General features: G+C 38.4%; 1 protein-coding gene across 2 annotated transcripts in view; it reads right to left on the reverse strand.

The window, feature by feature from the left end:
• The window catches only part of SRFBP1 (serum response factor binding protein 1), a 65,270-nt gene extending 44,636 nt beyond the window's left edge, over positions 1-20,634 (reverse strand). For both annotated transcript variants that reach the window (XM_065744331.1, XM_065744329.1), the window contains exon 1: positions 20,481-20,634. In XM_065744331.1, the coding sequence (XP_065600403.1) occupies positions 20,481-20,510 (30 nt within the window). In that variant the 5' untranslated portion in view covers positions 20,511-20,634. The remainder of the gene's footprint in view (positions 1-20,480) is intronic.
• Between the last annotated feature and the right edge of the window lie 2,996 nt (positions 20,635-23,630).

Raw genomic sequence — 23,630 nt, forward strand, 5'->3', positions numbered from 1 at the left:
ATGGAAACTACAATAGACACAAGGAGTATAGTAACGCATATAATTAAGTCATTACTTTTAGAGCATTCCTCGTACAGCTGCCAGGTTTTATAAGCCTTTTCATGACACATGCAGAAATCAGTTTCTTCTGTTTAAAGAGAGTAAGGAAAACAGGATCATCAGGAAATTACTAGCCTGGCAAGAACAGTATGATCTCAGAATCACAGAATGCCTTGAGTTGAAAGAGACATTGAAGATGATTCAGGTCCAACCCCCCCCCCCACGCCATGCAGGTTTGCCACTCACCACATCAGGCTTCCCGGGGCCCACCCAACCTGTCCTTAAACACCTCCAAGTACAGGGCACCCACAGCTTTGGGCAGCCTGTGCCAATGACTCACCACTCAAAATCTTCTCCTCATTTTACTTTTGTGAAATTAGTGCAATTTACTGTGGTGGATTACAACAGTAATTGTTCCTTTCAGTACAACACATATTAAAGGGATACTGGCCACATAGGCAAGAATTCCCAGTACTTGCTACAAGTAATGACAGTTACTGGGAAAGTCACGGATTCTTGTGGAGGCTATGTTAAAGCATATGGAAGGCAGGGAGGTGATCCAAGATATCCAGTACATCTTCACTGAGGGCAGACTGTGCCTGAACAATCTTGAGAGTTTCTACAGTGAAGTGACAGTATTGGTGGACAAATGGAAAGTAAGTGATGTAATTTACCTTGACTTGTACAAAGCTTTTGATATGGTCCCACACAATATCTTTGTCTCTATACTGGAGAGATTTAGTGGATGGACTACTTGATGGATAAGGAATTGGCCAGATGGTCACATCCAGAGATCTGTGGTCAATCAGCAGATGGAGGCTGGTGACAAGTGGTGTCCATCTCGGGACTGGTGCTCTTCAACATCTTTATCAATGACAGAGGGACTGAGCACACCCTAAGCAAGTCGGCTGACAACTCCAAGCTGATTGGTGCAATTTATACAATGGAAGGGATGCCATGAAGGGAAACCTGAACAAGCTCAAGAATTGACTCCAAGAGAAACTAACAAGGTTCAATAAGGCCAAAAGCAAGATGCTGCACCAGAGTCTGGCCAATCCCAAACATAGGCACAGGCTGGGCAATGAGTGGACTGAGAGCAGCTCTCTGGAGAGGGACATGAGTGTGTTCACGGATTAGAAGCTTGACATAAGCTGGCAGTGAACACCTGCAGCCTGGAAAGCCAACTAATAATAAACATCCTCAAAAGTCTGTTTAATCATATCTTTGATAAAAAAAAAAATCTTCTAATATTTTTTGCAAGAAAATAATTTTGTTCACACACTGATTTTTGAACCCAGTTAGAAATCACTTAACTACCACTACCAAGTCTCAGAAGGGATGAATCTGTACCTGAATCAGTGCTGGATGTACTGGAAGGAGCTTTTGCTCGTACACATTATCTCTTTTATATTTACAGGATACAGTTATTGCATAAAATACAATACAAACCATGATCCTTGTTATTTTAAGGAAGTTATTTAATTTTCCACACAATTAACTGCTGTAAAAAAAACCTTTCAAGAAAATTGCCATGTTTCCTAAGGAGAAAATGAGGCAATTTTTAATTATTAATTATAACAGTAATAATAAAAGTTTTTTTCTAGGTTCCAAAAGCCTAACTCACTATGGAAAAGTCCTTAAGATCTGTGATGGCAACAAAATCACCATCAAGCAATGCAGACAAAATGACAGTACATTCACATTTCACATTCAAATTTACATGGCTAGTCAAAGATACTTGCATTCACACTTCTAAGACAACAGCAGCAAAGTTCTCAAAGAAACTCTACATAAGAATAAAATATTACACTTGGTAATTTATGAAACTTATTTTTGGGCCTTGATAGGCGGCATGCCTCCAAATGAAGAGAATATTCCATCAATTAGGAAAAAAATCAAGTGTAACTAAAGGTTTGTGGACATATTGAGAAAGGTTTATGTATATTCCAAACTACAGTATCAGATATGCCTCACACAACAACAAAAAACAATAAAATCCACAAATTAAAAAAAATAGTAATAATGCAGTGGATTAAGAGAAAAAGTAAGTAATATTTTTATGCCCATGACTCATTTAATATAACCTACTGAAAAATGATAAAATACTGAGATGTGCAAAAGACTTAGAACTCAAAGTTAATAAAAGTTTACTTTTGCAGTTGGCCCCAGCTATCCAAAATGCTTAACAGCCAATAAACTGACATCCATGTTTTTTCCCTCTGAGCTGTCTGAAGAATATACAATGTAGGCTTCAGCCCATGAGTTGCTGAATACTTTGGTCTTGGCCCAATAATGCACTTAAATAAAGTTTTAAACATTTAGGAAAAAAAAGAAAAACAAAAAAAACCAGCACCAGACAACATATGGGAGTTCTTCCATCCACTTTTACTTTACATCAGCTCACAGTCTAGTCATAGTTCCTGTACAAGGAACTAGAAAACAGAGATTTTATTATTCCCATTAATGGAAGGATTCTGCAGCTAACTTAATCAAGTGAAATAAATTTATCATGATAGTGCTCTGAAACACACAAAGCATTGTACAAACACACAAACACCGAGCCAAGACCTTCCTCCTCCCTCCTAGCACAGAGATGTTTCTTCTGTATCATGATCATATTTAATGTCCAAGCACACTTAGAAGAGATTTTTATTTTGAAAATTTCAATTTTGAAAATTTTCAGTTTAAAGATATTATTCCAATTCAGTGTTCTGTAATCCTACATTAAAAAGTCTGAATTCAGTTTGGAATACAAGGCTTATGATGTCTTTCCTTAATAACTGTTTCAGCAAAACCAGATATATGTGCTGGAAATGCTCTTCTGGTAGAAGACCAAAGTCCTCTGGCATAACTTGATGCCTGAAAAAAGAGGGTATTTCTTAGTTTGCTCCCATACTTGACAATCTTCAGACATCCTCAAAGCTAACAGGCTCTATTTGTCACAAAACCATATCTAAAATGACAGTGGAATGGCAAAAAAAAAAAAAAAAAAAAAAAAAGTCAGTAATATACCTAATAAACTCTATCTCAGAAAGATTATTTTACATATACTACACATAGCTTTCAGGTATACACCTACAAAAACTGTGTAAAGTGAATGAATTGTTATAAATGAAATAGGTACAAGCTGTACTTCAGTCCTGTTTGATACCTTCCATGACAAAGGGAATCATAGGAGGTTGAAATCAGGTTTTGCTTCATTAACAGCAGAACAACTCAAAGAAACAAAGGAAAAAAAATTTAATATGCTCAAAGGAATACAACAGCTTCTTGACTGTACTGCATTAAGTATGAAACCCAAGTTTTAGTAGACCTGCTTATATATGCACAACGGAAAAAATTCATCAGAAACACAGCCAAAACATTTGTGTATGTTGCTTAATTTACGCGTGAACAAACATCCCAAGAAATCCAGCTTAAAAGAAGAAAAATAAACATGTATTTAAGATCAGTATTAAACATCTCTCTAGTACCTAGAAGAAAAACATGGAACTAAGTAACGTTTCAGTTTTCACTGAGCTTTAATTTCTTAGGAAAGGGCATACCAAAAGCACTGGTTTCATTTTTGTTACTTGGCAGTCTTCTACCTAAGAAATTACAACGGCAATGTAGTATGCTAAATGTTTGATTTTGGTGCTCTTTGGCAATAGTGAATTCTCAAACTCAAAACACCTGCAGCTGGATCACATATTAGCCAGAATGAACAACAGTATATAATCTTTTGAGTGAATAATTTAAGTGAAAAAATCTTTTTGGAACTTCATAGCAAATATTTCCCTCTATTATGTAGAATGTCAACTTGAAATACCTAATGATTTTTCAGATTCTTAGGAAAAGTTCACAATTGCCAGATTTTTTTTTTTTTTCCCAATGAATAAAAAGAAAGATTTACCGTATTACAGTATGAATACTATACATATCAAAATATCTGGAAATAGCCAACTGTTAAACTTTCTGTAGCTTCACATATTTGCATTATATAAGCATGTGTAAATAGAGAGGTAAAAGCAGCAAGAATAATCTATACACATCCACAGAGCTCAGCCGCTAGGTTCCAAGACAGTTTTACACAAATATATATCCACAAAAAGTATTCCAAGCTTATGAAAAAAAGCAAAGCAAATTCAGTCTCCAGTCAGATCACTTTCCTGTATTATTAGTTCCCATCATAGTCACATGAATGCTGGTTAGTTCCAGGGCAAAAGAACAAGGTGGGAACATACAGATGGAGACAGAGGGTGAGTTAGAATACCACAAACCAGACTTTGATCAATAAACTATCCCCTTATTTAACACCAGGATCAGATCCCAGCAGAGTAAAAGCTAAGGAACGCTCTGTTTCTTTCAGTTCCTGTTCGCTTAATTTCTTCACAGTATTAGTTTGCCTATACCATCTTTTGCTGCAGATAAACACGTTTGTAGCAAGAGGACTGGATAGATACATCTAAGCAAATGTAGATGAGAAAAGACAGGACGACCTCTTCTGGATTGGAACATGGCACCCTCCTGCCTAAATCTAGCAGAGGTACTTGAGGCATCCGCCTGCAGCCTCACAGGATTCAGTCACTGGGTTCCCAGAGAGGGCTTCAGATGAACAAGAAAAGCACACTGCCCACACAGGCAAGTTTCCACTTTTCTCACTGAATAAGCAATGCACATACTGCCTGTGAACTATCATCAAACCCATTCTCTATAGCCTGTCTATGCTGCTTTCCTCAAACACTATCATCTGAAGCACTGAAATGAGTCTTTTGGTATTACATCTTTAAGTATAAAAATGTATTTTCTTAACGCATGAACAGTTTCCCTCTTGCATGTAAAACAGTTGTAATTTCTACCATAATTTATCCATATGGAACCACAATGACTACTCAGACTGCTAAGTGTTTTCATCTAAAGGTTTTGAAAAGTGAGTCAAAATATCTCAGATAGTTTAGAGGGAGTAAGACTAGTCTAGATTTACTTGCTTGCTGCCAAAGACCAAAATTTAATGGATTTAGAGCTTGAAACTCAGTGTCTCGTTGTAAAGAATTGGGCTGAATGTAGCACTTCAGAAAGCATGTGAGCCCTCAATTTGTCTAGCTGGCTAGACACATTTCCACACATTAAATAAAACAGCAGAAACAAACTGCCAGATGAGAACTAAATATCCAAGGATGCCACATCAATTAAATTTCCACTTTGGGTGTCTGGGGCATAGGCAGTAGCAGGAAGTTAAAAAAAAAAATAATAATGAGGTTTCACAAATCCGAGACCTACTTAAAGGTTATTTGTAACCCTGCATTTAACTGATCAGCTGGACACAAGTTTGAAAACCTACAGCAAGTATTGTGCTAGAAGTATCTCCATGGATTGCTGCAAGGGGATGTGACCAGGCCAGTCAACAGCCAAGTTGAAATCAGTGGATTTCTAGTCAGGATTTCTTAATCAGACCACAGAGAGAACTAGAAGCCACATGAGACTTGCATGTCTCCTTACACTTCGATTTCACAGGAAGACAGTAACAGAAGAGACTAAAACTGTGACACAAGAATTGCCAAAATAAAGATGCGTGAATAAATAAAGGGCAGTGCATCCATACCCTTTTACTCTCGTGAAACTTTCAAAAGCAGATGAAACACCACGAATCCATAGATTCTAAATAATCTGAAACATGTTGACTAACAAACAATCTGTAAATCTTTTATTTTTCTTTTCTTTTTCTTTATTTTTTTTTAATAATTATAACATTTGTGAAAATTATCCAAATCTGGAATCCAACTCATGTAATAAAAAGAAAACTGTGACAGAACTCAGTACAGAATCTGTTATACTAAAAGTCAGAGACATGGTAGGAGCATTCCCAATATTAAAAGTTGTGGGGATACTGCTTTTCTGTTTTGTTTCCCCCTCCCTGATTTAAAATACAGTTCAGTGTTGTTATTCTCTCTTCTTCCATTCTGAAAAATAAAGGCATCCCTCTGAACAACCTGCATAAGTTGTCAGAACAGTGAGACAGATGAGAGAAATGAACTGACACCCATATTCTGAAGTAATTCTAGGGTAACCTGAGTGGCACTATTTTTTCTAAAGTTTTTAAAGTTCATAAGATTAACACTCATTATCTATAAATAAGCTTGAGTAGCACTGCTGAAGATTTGCTGCCCCTCCGTTGTAAGACTTGATGAACCAGAGCACTGGCTTTAGACACCAATAAGGAGCCACAGTTCCCACTTCTGACCACTTACTACAGTATCAGCAGTGTCTTCAAATGTAAGTCAAACTCAGACAGTCTTTCAGAGCCCCAGAGCATCAATGGGTCGGTCTGGCAGAACAAGGAGACATCTACTTCAAGCTGTGTGTCTACTAGTTACCAACTTCTCTGCAGCAGAACTTGAAACTAAAGCACCTGAATAGGTATCATTTCTGCTTACAAGAAAAGTAGCAGCAGAACTACCAGACCACACTTCAGCTGGCAGGACCAGTCAGTGCACATGATTATTTTCACAATCATCCAAGTTTCACGTCTAGAAGCCATTCTAAGGGTCCGTAAGACATCCGAAGAAGTGCAATGGTATCAATGTTCACAAGAGGAGAATGGTAAGAGTGAGTAAATTCTGGCACTCTGGAAACATAGTTTCTATTATAATCCTTTCTACTTTCCCTCATTAACTCACTCCTTCCACATACCAGTTGACTGTCAAATATTCAAAACAACTACCTAGTGAACTGTAGTTGATAAATAGATAATTCATGCATCATCACAGCATTCTTCATTTTGGTAATCAGTTGGCCTTTGCATGCCTTGAGTCACCTTCAGAAAAGTGCATGATGTAGGCTTCCATACATCATCCATCACACACTGACAGGTCTTCAATATCCTAAGGCCACAGCAATTGCAGGTCAACCGCCATACAGCCTCACTCAAACTACAGAGTTCCTTCTACTAATGATCACTTCTGCAGTGAGATCGTGGCACTGCCTTCCTACCTTTTCCTATGGTGACCACAGGAAACCTGAGTCCTCAGAGTCAGTGCTGTACTACTTTCCTCAGCTATCCGGAGGAGCTATAAAACTTTGTATATTCTGGAATTAAATTTGTTAACCTATTTTCTGAGAAAATTAAATTTGTCATTACATTGTTTGCCAGTCAGCATCTCCACCCAATAATTTTACATAATAAACAGACACCAAATGTGAAACATCAGCACAGGCCACAGCTCCTACACATTTTGTGAAAACTGATAGCTGAATAAGAGATAAGAACTACAATTAACATGCCAAGCATGGAAGGGATACACAAGAAGAATTCAGATATTTTAGATTTTGGCTGCCAAATGACACGTGCATGCACGCTTACCAGCATGTCTGGCTCTGAATGAGCCCCAAAACAACAGCCTCAGGGTGGCACAATGAGTGTGCAGCTACAGCTACTACTGAATATTCAAACAGGGGGACTCCAAGGGTAAGCAAAAAGCAGTAGAGACAGAGGAAGAATGAGGATACTGGTATGAAGTTTCAAGGACAACTAGGTACAAAGCTGTAAGATGCCTGGCTTCACTTGTTCTCCACCTGAGCACACAATATTTTACACTTACTACATCATTTTGGCTGCTGTTTTTAACCTGACAAGTGAAATTTCAAGGGGACTCAAACACTGCTTGCTGAAGTGGTTAGAGGTAGCAGAGGTTCTTCTGTGTAAGAGATGCCACTATAAAAAAACAGACATTTATATATGCAGTTCAGATTAGTCCCACATGCAGGGAAGACAGGGAATGAGTGGGACGCCTGTGAAAGATTACTGTTGTGCAACATCTGGCAAACATCCACATCTTAATAACAACTGAAAAGGAACTAAGTATTTTTGTGAAGATGTCATTCAACACAATCACTCATCTCCTAACAGGACTCACCCACTTAAAAATTTCTTTCCAATGTCACTATACAGTTGTTGTTATGCAAACACAAATAAATCATACAAGAAAAATTCTTTCAAGTTAATAACACAAAACCAGGCCATGTTATTGTTTGAATGCAAGTACAAGCAGAGAAACAATCATATTGGAGAAATACCTGTTAATACATATTAAATCACTTTTCCATTTCTCTGTACCTATGGAGGACAAGAAATGGTCTGAAAATTTTAAATTGTCTGTATAGATGTATGCAAACTCTGCTATTGTGACAACTTAAAATAAATTTAACTGATGTTACTATCATAAAAAACACTGTTAAAAAAAAGAAATCTCAACTACTTTTTTTTAATCTCCTCCTCATCTATATGTGTAAGAAGAGGAACAAAGACTGGGAAACTGAAAGGCAGGAAGATTTCTTTTGATGTGTAGAGAATTCCATCAGAAAAAGAAGAAGGCCTCAACTACCAACTTACACTAGTAAAATAAAACTCAAAATATTACATTTTAATTACTTTTGGATAGAAGGAAACCACAACTCAAGTTAAACCTTGTAGCAGGTAAACCAAGTCTTCATCATGTGAGTATTACCAGTACTACTTCATTTTGGAGACAGGAATAGGAAGCACTCAGCGCTACACAAATCCTGCAAGCTAAAGGAATTCTCCTTATGCAAGTGTAGTTTAAATTAACAGTAAGTTTTTCCTCCATCTCCAATCAATAATCCTGGAAGTTTCTAACTTCTTATCTGATGCATGATACTTTGGAATTCAGATGTGAAGGAGTCTTTGTATCTAGCATCACAGTATCCTAGCAAAAATGATGCATCATACAGGAGACAGTCAGAGAAATCATGGAATGAAGGAGTATAAAGAAAGTGAGAAATGATGCCTAGCTCAGTAAGATGGTCTAGCCTCTGTCCTCCTACAAAACCAAAACAAACAAACAAATAAAAAACAAGTCTTCTTTATTTTACCTAAAGAATACTAACAAAAGAAGATTTAAAATTTCTTTTCATAATGTACTGTTACACCTAGTGTAAGACTTTTCAAGCACCCTATGTTGTCCCCAACACAAAGCCAACCACCATGAGCACACTAGCTCAAGTAAGAGTTCCCATAGTGAATGACAAAAAGCCAAGGCTACCCGCACTCTGATAACCATTGATAAAAAAGTGATTTAGTTTGCATGATCAACTTCTCTGACTTAGTGAGGATGAATATTCTGCCTGTGTCAAAGGCTACTAAGATCACCAACAAATGAAGTGAGCTGCTGCCGTGTCAAACATGCATCAGTATTATTTGCCTGCCAGATCTGAAGCACAGTATCCCATTTACCACAAAAAACTTCTGTTAAGATGATTTATGTTAGCATGCCTATATGATTTTTTTCTTTTTTTGTGGGGGGGGGAGGGCTCTTTCACACAGTAAATACGTATTAGGTCAAATAAATCTTAACACAGAAAGTGAGGCCCTACATATTTTATTGATACTATCTAATATAGCTTGCTTCTCAGCCTCTTTGGAAGAACGGGAAGAATTATTACTGTTAGGAATGGATTATTAACTTTCTGCACCAGTTAGCATTCCTTACTCCCTGAAAATAGTTAATAAAATTGATTTAATGATAAGAAATTTTAGTAAACACATACATATTAGGAAGTTAGGTAACTGAAATGTTTAACTTTGCTTGAGAAAAAAAAAAAAAAAGGAAAATCTAATAATCTGTATTGTTCCTCGATGGTTTCTGTTTGTTTGTTTTGTTTGTTTTGTTTTTTGTGATGAAACAGAAACTGGGGAAAAGGACAAGTGTAAAAAGTATAAGAATTACAGAGCATGAAATACACCTGTCAGAGAATTGGATGACACTGTTTAACAAATATGACTTTAAGCAATCAGATCTTCATCAGGTAGCTGCCAGATTTAGAAAGGTACTGTAATTATTCCAGTGTAAATCATAATTTCAAACTGTCAAGTAAAGCCCTTGCAAAATCTTTGCTCTGATGTGACAACCACTCACATTATCCACCTATTTTAGGTATGTTTACTGTTCAACTACTCATGAAGTCTTTCCAACATCCAGTGCTGGTTCTTTTGAGGCACTGTTATTTCCTGAAGCTTGCTGCTTACTTCCTCAGTCTCCAGCCTTTGCACATCAAATATGTGCATTTCTTTTCATGAGCTCTTACTCCCCATGCTATTTCATCTTTTTCCTCCACATTACCCAGCCACCATTTCCCACAGTTAGAATACTTGTAGTGTTGTTTCTGTAATTCTCACTGTAATAGGTGTTAAATCTCTCTTCCTTTCCATCACCCTTGTTATTTCTAAATCACTTAAAGAGCGAGCAATCACCTTAACTGCCCTCTGCTTTATATTGTCCAGAATTCCTATTTTATCATGCAACTAAATTTAAGTCATGCTATCAAGTTCCAATTTTACTTATTTCCCTTGCAGCAATCCTCTAGAGATTTTTCCCTCTGGATGAAATCCCTTATTCATTCTTTGCTACTAAAACAGTTATTAACATTGCTTCTCATGCAACCAGTATATCCATTAATGTATCAGCATATTGTTGCAAGACTTCAGACTTTTTCTGAGATGCTCTCATAAAAGAATAATAGCAGAAAACATGAACATACTACTACAGCAAAAATTTTGAGAAGCCAAACACTTGATGCATTTTGGTGTGTAAAAATATAATGGAAACTGTTCCCCAAGGTGCTTAAGGATTCAGATAAACACTTTCAGAATTTAATAGTAGCTCTATGCCAGTGATACACTGCAGGTATTACTTATATTAAATCTCATTTCTCTATATGCCCATTAGGTTCAAATAAATTTTTAAAAGGAGTGGATTTTCTTTGAACACTTTCATTCAAGACAAAATAAATGTTACTTCATTATTTTTAGTTAAGAAGCCTTAAGAGATAATAGCCACTGGAAGAAGATTTGTTTTCCATTGGTCAGTTTTATATCATTGGCTAGTTTTTACTTCCCATTGAAAGTATCAAGGTCAGAAACTAGGGATGTGAACAATGAACTTGAGAACTGCAGAGCAAAAATAAAAATAATGAAGGCAAACAGAAATTTATAGCCATTTTAAAAGCATGCTGGGAGGCTTTTATTTGAAAGTGTATTATTCTCATTTTTGAGAGTTAGAAATTGAGTAAGCCAAATCAGAAAATGGCACTCTTTTTCTTAAATAGCTTTACCCTTGCATGCACTTCAATACACAGTAGCCTAAAAATGGGAAATATGAAATCCCTAGCATTATATTCCTCGCCCTGAGCACCTGGCTCCCACTGGAGTACTCCTAACTTCTGCTCCCAAACAAGACAATGTACTGTTGAGATTTCATTCAATTTTAAAGACCTTCTGATCTAACTTCTCATCCTACCAAATTGCTACACAATCATAACCTGGCAGTTGGTCAATTCAATTGCTGAGATCCACTTCATATTTGCTGTTTCCTAGACAATAGATAAACAAGTCTTCCAGCCTGCCAGAGACTAGCTTTCAACACAACTGAATGAATCCAACCAGACTTCCAGATATTATACTCCAATTAGTGAATTAGTGGCCCAAGTTTATTTCTGGTCAGTATCAAGCTTACTCATGATTTAAATACATGTTCTGTATGAGCCATTACAGAGATAATCTGCTGGACTCAATGTTGGCACACATGCTCATTACAGGACAAAGATGAACAGAATATCTGCACTATAAAAGAATGGTGACTGATTTAAATTCAAAGTAAATTTTGAATATACATACACATGTTATTTGATATTAAATGCAACATGAATAAACATTCATTATTGTGACCTACCAACGTAAGAGAATAGCATACTTGTAACTTTTCATTAAAATGTAAGTACATTTTTAAATTCCTTTTTATAATATGATTTATAGGGCAATTAAAGAGACACTTAATTTAGCAACTCATCACTTTTGTACCAAAAAACTTAACCAAAAAACTTCTCCTTCTTTCTAAAACTTAACCAAAAAAACTCTCCTGCACAAGACAAACTGAAAGGAATTCTATCACTGTCATACCAACCACCAATTCATAAAGAATTCACAATTGATGACTATTTTTCTTCTAGTATTCTCTCCCTACTCTAAAAATTTAATGGGAAAAATATCCAACATCATAATATTCCCTTTCCTTTTACCCCATTTCAGCCTTTCTTCTTTTTCAGTTAGCAGCAAGTTTCACGGCTGGTAACACAGAGGTTGTAAAAAGACATCTGCAATGACAACAGCAAGTAATTAAGCACATTTTCTATAATCAAAAGCATTTCTCAAAAAACATATTTTAAGTATGCATATATACGTATATATTAAATCTGATAGTATACCGTGTACTGCAAGTATCTCACAGCTCCTTTCAAATATGAGTTAAAGTCTCCCAGGACTGTGTTTGCATGTTTTTTTCATTATTGTACACTACCACACCAAGCAGCCACAGATGTTTTATGAGAGCATCTTTCTAGCCTACGTGGCCTACCACACACACTTCATATAAACCACTTGTGCTACGGAAAAGTTTTCATTTCTGTTCAGGAGTATGGTAGTTTGATAAGGGCTATACACCATATTGCCAAAAAGCACAGTTTGCTGTGTTTAATCACTTCCGTAATCTGCTGAAAGAAAATCTGTGTCAATGGTTGATCAGACTTTGCTGCTTTTATTAGTGTAACTGATGATGTGGCAACTCTAGAAACTTTAGAAACAGCTGCTGGAACTGTTCCTAGAAAAAATAAAGCCACAACTCCTCTGAATTCTATCTCACAGAGTGTAAGTTTGGAAATTTCATAAGCTTTCAGAAGACCTTTTCCTTAGGACATTTACATGGTCTGTAAAAGAATGTCAGTAATTTAACACGTGAACTGTTTTAAACAGAATTCAAGCCCAATCTAGCACAGGTTTTTCTCCTTCAAGGAACTGCTGCACTTAGAATTATTTATTAGTAACAGAAAGAATGCAAGAATTTTTACATGCATTTTCATAGAGGTAAAATATGACTGCTGTCAAGTATTCCACAGTTTAAAGAGAAAGTACTGTTAGCTTTCTAAATTTGCAGAGACTTAGAATTTACAGCAGAATTAGTAATTTTGCCAGCATGCTCTGAAAAAAAAAGTTATGGAGTAGATTAGCTATTTGGTTTTTAATTGTGTAAATCTTATTTGTTTATTTATTTATTTTAACTCTTACAGCATTTTTATATAACTTTCCAATAACAACATTAGATTGATTTCAGTGACATTTAAGAGACTGTATTATATTCAATTAAATACTTAAGCACGTGCATAAGCCTGGAATTTGCAGATCTTGGCCATGCCAGAACTCTGCCAACAGCTTCAATTTCAGCCACAGAACATTCCAGGCACCTGTATTTTTCCCCAAAGAATATTAAGTGTTTGCACTTAGATCAAGATTAATTTTGAAGTGATCAAATTAAAGCTGACTCAGCTTGCCCAAGAGATGATCTGTCTGACACAACCTGACCATACCAGCAGGTAGCTCTAAACTCAGCCAGAACTAGTGTCCACCATCTGAAGAACAGACTGGATTTTATAGCATTTACTGGCGCTGAAAAGACAAAAATTCACTGTGAAGGAGTCCAAGATAACCGCTTCTGCTTGAAAAGAGTGGCTTGACCTGCATGCTATACTAATATGATGCTGGAACAAACAAGACTTACAAGCCAGAGACAACATATTAAAATGGAACTCATCAGTAGACCTGCAAGAATTTCTTCAGAGTAAATACTCCTCAGTTCCAGTATTTCCTTTGAGAGAGCTCATGTATTTTATGTTAACTGTTGGATAAGCAGCCTTTGGAGCACAGCCAAGAACTTTTCCTAAGGCAGTACTCCCACCAGCTAACTATATGACCAGGCTCCCCTTAACACATACAGCCAACCTTCTTCCTAGGCAGAAGTCTAGCATCTGTTAGTATTTGTGATTAGTGCACTCTGCTGGTGATTGAGATCACAAGATTCAACTCATGTCAGACTGAGGGACAGGATTCCACAGAGCAGTTTTCTCAGCTACCATTCTTTTTTTTTTTTATTCCCTGACAACTAAGCTGTTACACAAAAATGCAGCATTTTCTTCAGACAGACATGTGCCTTGAAAGAGAGCATGGTATTTCGAATTAAGAGCAAAAAGCCATCTCATAGGTCAGTCCAATACCAGACAACTAGTCAGAAACCACAGCTCATGCCTCACTTCCCCTTTAGTCAGCTACAAAGTCAGCATACGGGAATATTAAGTTGCACTAAAGGAGCTCCTAGATTCACCACATAGCCCAGAGGACAGCACACAAAATGGATCTTTGAGGGCAGCTATTTTATTTCAAAGAGAAGCTTGGATAACCGCATTGGGCTGGATGCCCAGTATTCTGGACTGCTTTAAATACTGTAATGCCTAACAGCACTCAGTCATTGTTATTTTGAAAGTTTCAGTCTAGAATTCTTTTTTTATCACTATTAAAAAGGTCCAGGAATGCACTTTAAAGTATCACAACATTCCTTAGGTAACATTAGCTATTTGGATATAATAAACTAAAAATGCATATAAAAAACTAAAAATCTCATCAGTTTGTTTGACTGTGAAAACTGACTTAAAAATAAAATAAAATAAAACTAATAAAAAATAAAACAACAAAAAAGCTGCAGGAAATATAGCTCCTGAAAACTACACTCTGCTTTATTAGGGGGCTGAAACTTGCTTTAATAATTCTTTCACCAAAGAACTTACCCTCCTTGAACATGTGAACTCCTGTTCACATCTTCCAAAAATAAATATAGATTTTCAAAAAGCATAGTAGTAAAATTGACATGCTTCTTCTCTCATGCTGGTTTGTAACTACTCTTCAACATACTCATTCTGAAACGTTACCAACATTAGATAGATCTAAGGACTCCTTTGGCCCTTAGGGCTCTTAGAGCCCCTGAGGGTCATGCCCCTGTAAGACTGATCAGTAATTACTTTCAGTAAAATCGACAACTACCAGACAGCGCAACTGCACATGATACAATCATCCTGAGTACTACCTATCCCAGTTGTTTATTTCACAGAAATGCCATGGCCTAAAAGAAGCCATTCTACTGACAGCAGCCTGCTGTGGTGGAAGGAGCACAGCCTTGCCTCCTCCCATCCACTGCTTCCCTTCCAGCCATCCCAGACCCATGCTGCAACCACTCTCTGCTAACTTCACCCAGTAGCAGCAAACTACATCAGCAAGAAGTTTGCTTTGCTCATAGACAGAAAGGCAGGGATAGGCAGGATTGGAAGAGGGGAGCAAGGAGACCAAGCAGCTTCCAGAAGCCCTGACATCAGTCTGAGAATTGTACACTTGGGGCAAAGCACGTTACACTGAACAGCAAAGCAATACTTCACAAAGAGCCTCAAATTAAACTTCTTGATGTTAAAGGCTGACCCAGTTACCAAAGACTCAAATGTGAAAAATTAAAAAAAAAAAAAAAAAAAACAACCAGTAAAATATGGAATTCCTTGTCTCAAATGTCATCTAACGTCAGTGGAAACATGCAGAGGTAAATCACATCTGAGCAATGTGGCAATCAAATGCTGAAGACTGAAAATAAGGAAGAGCTTAATATCCACAAATAAATAACACTGGAACAGTCTCAAACTACATTTCAACTGGAATGTCCCTGCAGAGACGGTGACCATTTAATGACAGAACTTCCTTTTCACTTGAGGCATTTGTATGTAACAAAGATGATCAGCGGCCTAGAGCATCTCCTTTACAAGGCTGAGAGACCTGGAGCTGTTCAGCGTAGAGACGTAAAGACAGAGAGAGGATTTGATCAGTGTTTACAAATACCTAAAGTGCAGGTGGCAATTCGATAGGCTAGACTTTTCAGTGGTGTGTACTGACAGGACAAGGAGTAACGTCCAAAACCTGGAACATAGAGAGGCCCACACAAACATGCAGAAAAACTTCACTGTGAGTGATGGAACAGGCTGTCAGAGTGGTTATGGAGTCTCCTTCTATGGAGATATACAAGACCCGGCTGGATGCCTACCTGTGCAACCTGCTGTAGGGAATCTGTGTTATCAGGAGAGTTGGACTTGATCATCTCTAGAGGTCCCTCCCAAGCCCTGTGGTTCTGTGATTCTATGTCAGCATGCTAGTCCTACTGTATCAATAACAGAAATACATTATGCGGATAAATATTTCACACTTAATGTACCTTACAAAAACAATCCATTTCTGGATGGCGTTTCCTTCCAGTTGTGCTGTGATAAACGATGCACATTTTGTAAGAGTAACAGATTTATAACAAATACAGTTTCGGACCTTCAGAAAGCATACTCCAGTCCTTCGTCACAAGCTAGTTATTTCCTGTGGCTATACTTTTTTAAGTTTCTGACATTGCTACACACCAGTCTGAAGGCCTAGCCACATGCCCAGACTACCATGTCTTTCCAGTCTAGATAACTCAGAAATTGACACCTGTAAACCAAATAAGTTCAAGAGCCTGAGTGCTGCCACACAGAATATCACAGCTTGAAGTTCTGGGACCCAGAAAATTGCTGAGTGGAATTCACCACTTTGAGTCTGACTGTTAGGTTCCTCCATACAGAATCTATTTAATCTGCACTTCAGTTAGGAGACTGAAAAATTTCTGTGCACGCATATTACTGACAAGACAAACTTTAATACTGATTATGTCTATAATAAAAATAAAATTATAATAATAATAAAAAAAAGAACACATCAAACTGAAGATGAGCATTTATCTAGGTATCAGCTTTCACTGTTTAAAACAACACAGCATTAAAAGTCTCAACTTCATCAGTAAGAAGCCCACAAAATTCCTAAAGAGAGAAATTATTTTAGAGTATAGAATAGACGTTTAAACACAAATATAAGAGAAAAAAAATCACCAAAAAACAAAGTTTCCATACCCAAACAAAACAGGGAAATTCAAATTATGTGATTCATAGAACAACTCAGAATTCTGAGATTTAAATACACTTCACAAAATACAATGACTTATTAACACACAACTTTGGCCCTTACAGCACTCATGTATAACTATACATTTTTAACACACATTTACAAAAGCTGATGTGATTTCTGAGGCTTAGTTCTGTGAAGGTTTTGCAACCAAAAGTGAATTCCAAAAAGAGGAAAAAGGAGAGCAGAGTGATAACCACATCTGCAGACTGTGAGTGTAAAAAAGTGAAAAAAAAGGTATACCCAATTTGGTTCCATTCACAAGCTCCTGCTTCATACTGCTGATAAACAAAAATAATTTTTCATGTTAAACATATGGTATCTCCCTTCAGGCTTGCTCTGCCCATGGCTGTTGATGATGTGCTGCCATCTAGCACATGCTTCCAAAAAGTTTAGTTCATGTGTATTTTTCAGTACTGCAAGCTATTTTGTGATACCAGAAAATACTTGGAACACTTACTAAAATAGGAATCATACATCACACAGCAATATTTTTTAAAGATTCCTTCAGTGTGTATGCCTATAAAATTAAAGATGAGAATACAATTACAGCCAAATGTACACAGGCACAGCAGAAAAACAATCATATACAGTTGATATATAAAAGTAATAGAACTCATTTTTTTTATCGTTTTCAATCTATAAGTTACATTATTTTCTAAACAAACAAAAAGAAAGTGAACAGCACTAAAAAAATGCTGTACATTCCTCTTATTTCTCTAGAACTCTAACCTTCATATTTTTACTTCATTTAACTTTCTGCAACCTTTACCCTCTCTATACTTCCCTATTTCCTACCCTGCCTTGGGCACAGAAGTCAAAATGCAATAGAAAAATAGAAACGGGATGTCTGAATCACAAAAAAAAATATCTTTTTTATCTTTTTCTCAATCCTTATTTTACAGTCACAAAATCACACAGAAATTAATATGTGTTGTCTTCCAGTAGCAAGCTGAAATCTTAAAACAACAGATTTTGCCAGCATGAGCCACATTTTGATGTTTTCTTTTACTACCAAGGTGTATGTATAAAAAAAAAAAAAAGCATGACTTTATACTTTTGCTAGCATATGCCACCATGCATACAGTCTGACAGTTTCTTTTCTGAGATCAGTGTTATGATTTCAACAACAGCAGATTAAACATAAAACAAATTACAAACAATGTTTTGTGAATAAATAATTACAATTTATTTTTCATAACTTTGATTTCACCTCATCACAATGACTATAATTGCCTTTTATCTTCACCCAGGATCTTCATCACTGGACAACAGCTTTCAATCTGTACATACAGTCTTCTAAACAATATCACATTTTAATTTTTTTTTTACATTCACCATTAGATTGGAAGAGTTTGGAGTTTGCTATTTCATGGGTGCACTATTTTCTATCCAAATTATACCTTTTAAAAGACTTTCAAGGTCTTTTCTCCAAATTCTCTGAAATTAGCAAATGAACTCAAGGGCTGACAGAAAGAAAGGAGACACATCACAGCCTTTTATTTGTTTCATTTCCCTGGATAATAAGATATCTATAAAGTTATAACTTTCAAGTTTCTCTAGTGATACGTGAAATAATTACCCAATTAAATATCTGCATTGCTTTCATTCCACAACGCTTCCACGTTTTACTTCTTTATAATTACAACAAAAGGCCAAACTGTCCATTAAGAGGGGAAGGTTTTTGGTTGTTTTTTTTTTTCTGTTTCAATTATATCAACTGATGTGACCTGAAAAATGGTATTCTTGATCTATCTGATATTCCAGTGAATTAGTTAACAACAAATTGAATTCTACTGTCCTAAAATCTTGTAGGAATCTTCCATTTAATAGGCAACATAGTTTTTTAACTAATGGCAGAAGCCTGCCTTTATGAAGATTAAAATTAGAAACATCTACATTAAATATAATACAACCAAGTTTATAAGAGCTTATGGAGTACAACTGTAAATACAGCCAAGATGAAACAAACAGGTTTATTAGCCATTTAAATGTAACTTAAATTTCTTTCTGCAATAATATCCATTATGTCTATTAGATACAGTCTAATGGGTGCACTGTATAAAGATGATTTTTATACATTAATGCAATCCCATATTAAATTGGTAGAATATGCAAGAGAAATTTAGTTCTAATATGATTACTTTATTCACACAGTACCAAGCCACCTTATGAAAGAAATATAAATATTTCTTAACAGCAAGACAAATGCTAAGAAAAGCTCCCCAGGAAGTTAAACATACAGAGAGTTATCCTGGTGAAGAAAATTTTATGATCACTTTCTGTAGTAGTTAATATACTAGAGATGCTTATGAGAAACTGTAGAAATGGCAAGAAAAATGTTAGACCTGCACACAGTAGGTCTCCATTAGAAAGACGCAGCTTTTACTCTTTGACAGCATGATCTGCCTGTCCCTTCTTAATGGGCTAATGGCAATAGTTACAATCTGCACTACAAAATGTTTTAAATTTAAGCATTTTATAGGGTGCCTAACTTTTTGTCTCTAGGGAGTTCTGATGCAAGTTCATGCCTCCAGGAATCTCTCAGAGAACTAACTTCTGTTTTCTTCTTGGTATAGGGTGATAATTCAGCTGTCAGAAATAAAAGCATCACCAGTGTCTTTACTGAAACTTGTCCATCCTTCCTACACAAACTACTAATGTCATTTTCCTGAAGAATGGTTTGGTCATTCCTCATTCGACTACTATTTCTCCATTCCCTGCAGTAACAGCACCTCTCTTAACTGATGTAGTTCATGTAGCACTTCAGAGTACCAACAAACCCCTGGCTTCAGTAAGGAATGAAATGCTCTTTGGAGTTTCATTAGCATGCTTCAGAGTGAAGCTGCTTATATTGGGCCACATTTGGCAGTCACAAGAACCAAAAGCTTGTAATCAGATAGACAGCTGTATTGAATGTAACATTAAACTACACATTTTCTGATGAATAGGTCAACTCTCTCTAAATTTATGACTTGCAAATCACCTTCTCGAGGCTGTTATGTGCTTGGAACACAAGGTTTACTTTTAACACATTTGTGAACTTAGATAAGCACCAATTCTAGTTCTCTTGGAAATGATGAATAGCAACTTTAATGAATAACCCAGGAACGGTGGAAACGCGCCCTCGCGCGCTGGTACAACACATGCAGCAGAACTACAATGTTTAAAGTTGCACAGCAATTAAGTCTGTGCCACGCTCCTCACACGCGATGACTGACTAACAAAAACCTGACCACAACCGAAGCACACTGCATTATAGCATACTATCCACACCACAGAGCACGAAAGTAACACTAAATCCGCTAAAAGAGTGAAGAGGAACGTCTCTGAGACACTGGTTCGCTGTTCTCAGCTTCCTCACCTACAGGGAAACGGGCCTGGCCCGGCTGAGCCGCGGTAAGGTGAGGTGGAACTGGTGGCAGGGACGCTCGGAGGCACCGAGCGGGACCTCCCACCCGAGCAGCCGGGCCGGCACGTTATGGCCCCTCCCTTTCTCCATGGCCCATCTCTGCCCTGTCTGTCCCCAGCCGCGCCGCACCCCGCTCACCTCGTTGTTGAGGTTCAGCACCGGAGCCATGATGCCCTCCCCACGCCTCCTCACCGGCAAAGCGAAGCGAAACAGCGCGCATGCGCCACTCGGACCGCGACGGGGCCGCTCCAGCTGAAACTCGATGGTTGGAGCCGCTCTAGGCGGAATCTCTCAGGCCGAGGTCCTCCCGCCCCGCCTAGGCGTGCGTTTCCGGGTGGCAACTTCCGGTTGCGCTCCCCGACCCTGAACCGGGGTCCTACGAGTGAGGTGAACTTCCTGGTACGGGATTGGGATGGCGGCTGGGCACTGGGTTTTATTTCTAAACTCTCGGGGTGCTGTATTTATTTCCGGCTGTTCTTTATTCCAACCTTCCTGATGCATTCCTCCTTTGATACGCAATCTAGAGCTGTGAAAGTGGTCTCCATGGATACACCAAGCAGTGACATGTCAAGGCCTTCCTTCATGTTTGATGTCACCTGGCTCATGTTCAGCTGGCATTGACCAATACCCCCAAGTCAGTTTCCTCTACACAGTCTTCCAGCCACTCTGCCCCAAGCCTGTAGTGTTGCCTGGGGGGAGGGGGTTGGGGGAGGAGGGGGGGGGGTTGTGGCCAAAGTGCAGGACCCAGCACTTGGTTCATAGGTTCATAGGTTGGAAAGGACATATAAGATCATCTAGTCCAACCATCCTCCTATCACCATCCCTACCCACTGAACTACTAAATCAAATCCCTTAGCACCTCATCTAAACGCTTCTTGAACAGCGCTAGGGATGGTGCCTCAACCACCTCCCTAGGCAGGCCATTCCAGTGCCTGACCACTCTTTCAGAGAAAAAATGTTTCCTCAGGTCTAAGCTAAATTTTCCCCGGCGCAACTTGTGGCCATTCCCTCTCGTCCTGTCATTATTTATCAGGGAGAAGAGGCCCACCCCCTCCTCACCACAACCCCCCTTCAGGACGTGGTAGAGTGCAATAAGGTCTCCTCTGAGCCTCCTCTTCTCCAGACTAAACAATCCCAGCTCCTTCAGCTGCTCCTCATAAGACTTGTGCTCCAGAGCCCTCACCAGTTTTGTTGCACTTCTCTGAACATGCTCCAAGGATCAATCCACACTCTGACTGATTCCTCCTGCATTTATTCTGCTCACCAACTGAAACTTCCTGGTAAGAGTGGAGTACCCTGTGGATAACTAGTCTGACTTTTGAAGTCAGACTTAAAGAAGGCAGTGAGAAGCTCAGCACCGAGAATAGCTCAGTGGTTTTGTTCCCAGCTGCATCTAGTAAAGACTGGAGATGTTCCTTGGTCCTCTCTTATATTTATAATAAAGAATTTCTTACAAGATGAAGTGTAGAGTCTTGCACCTATGGAGGAATAACCTCATGCACTGGTACAGGTTGGGGGATGACTTGCTGGAGAGGAGCTATGAGGAGAGGTACTGGTGTGTGGTGGATGACACATTTGCTGTGAGCCAGCAGTGTGCCCTGGTGGCCAAGAACGCCAATAATCCTGGGGTGCATTAGAAAGAGCATAGCCAGCAGATCAAGGGAGTTGATACCCCCCTTCTACTCTGCCCTGGTCAGGCCTCACCTGGAGTATTGTGTCTAGTCTGGGTTCCCTGGTACAAAATAGGCTGGGATCTCCTTGAAAGAGTCCAACGGAGGGCTACAAAGATAATAAAAGGTGTGGAAGACCTGCCTTATGAGGAAGGGATGAGAGACCTGGGTCTATTCAGCCTTGAAAAAAGAAGATTCAGAGATCTGTGTCTATAAGGAACGGGAGGCAAAGGGACGAGGCAGAACTCTTCTCAGCAATGTGTGGCAATAGGACAAAGGGAAATGGCCACAAACTGAGGCATAGGAAGTTTCACACAAATGTGTGTGGAAACTTCTTCACGGTGCAGTGACGGAGCACTGGCACAGCTGCACAGAGAGGTGGTGGAGTCTCCTTCTCTGGAGATGCCTACCTGTGCAACCTGGGCTAGGGAGCTGCTTTGGCAGGGGTGTTCGACTAGATGATCTTTAGAGGTCACTTCCAACCCCTACAATTCCATGATTCTGTGATTCTGTGATCTAGTCTAAATCTACCCTTTTACAGTTAAAACCATTTCCTATCATTCTGTTGCTACATGCCCTTATAAACACCCCTTTCTTAGCCTACCCTTCAGATACTGGAAGGCTGATATAAGGTCCCCCAGAGCCTTTTCTTATCTAGGCTGAAGAGACACAGTTCTTTCAGCCTGTCCCCAAAGGGGAAATGTTCTAGCCCTCTGATCATCCTTGTTCTGATCATCTTTGTGGCCTGCCTCTGGACCCTCTGCAACAGCTCAATGTCCCTCTTGCATTGGTGGCTCCAGAACTACCCCAAGCAGTGTGTCATGAGAACATGGGCAGAATCACCTCCCTTGACCTGCTGGTCACGCTTGATACAGAGATACAGTTGGCCTTCTCAGCTGCAAGTGCACCTTGCCCACTCAGATACACGTGTGAGACTTGAGGAAGTCTTCTCCTGTGTAGAAAATGAATCTATCATTTCTCTTCTTGTCTGCTGCATTTTTCAAAATTTTTGACCATGTATTTCTAGGCACTGCCATTTAAATTTACTATTATTTTTTTCCACTTTTAACAAATAAGATTCATTTCATGGCTTGCTTGAGAAATAAACTGTCAGCTGTCTCTTGGACGGCAGTATTGTGCCTCAGGATATTTCTGATTTCTGACTGGTTTCAGGCAGCTCCTGTGAGTTAATGAACTGCAGCTAAAGCACTTTTGGCTGTTGTTTTAATCCTGTCTTACCTGCAAATGTTGTCAGGCTGGTGACAACTCCTTCAAAGAGGAGTTTTCAAGGGCAATTTGGGTTGCCTCAGAAAGAGGAGCTAGTAGTTCAGTGATCATCTATGTTTCATGCAGATCAGCAAAGCGCACAGAAGCATGAAATTACAGAATCACAGAATTAAGGTTGGAAAAGAGCAGTTAATGTTGGATCATCCACTCCAAACATCAGCCCATCCCCTCCATGTATGCTAACCATGTCTCTCAGTGCCACATCTCCTCATTTCTTGAATAATTCCAGGGATGATGACTCCCCCACTTCCTTGAGTAGCCTGTTGTAATGCATCACCACTCTTTCTGAGAAGAAATTTTGGTAATATCCAACCTGAAGCTACTTTGAACT

The sequence above is a fragment of the Cyrtonyx montezumae genome, unplaced genomic scaffold (genome assembly GCF_038088225.1).
Source record: "Cyrtonyx montezumae isolate F1298 unplaced genomic scaffold, pur_monq_1.0 scaffold_30, whole genome shotgun sequence".
Classification (NCBI taxonomy): Eukaryota; Metazoa; Chordata; class Aves; order Galliformes; family Odontophoridae; genus Cyrtonyx; species Cyrtonyx montezumae.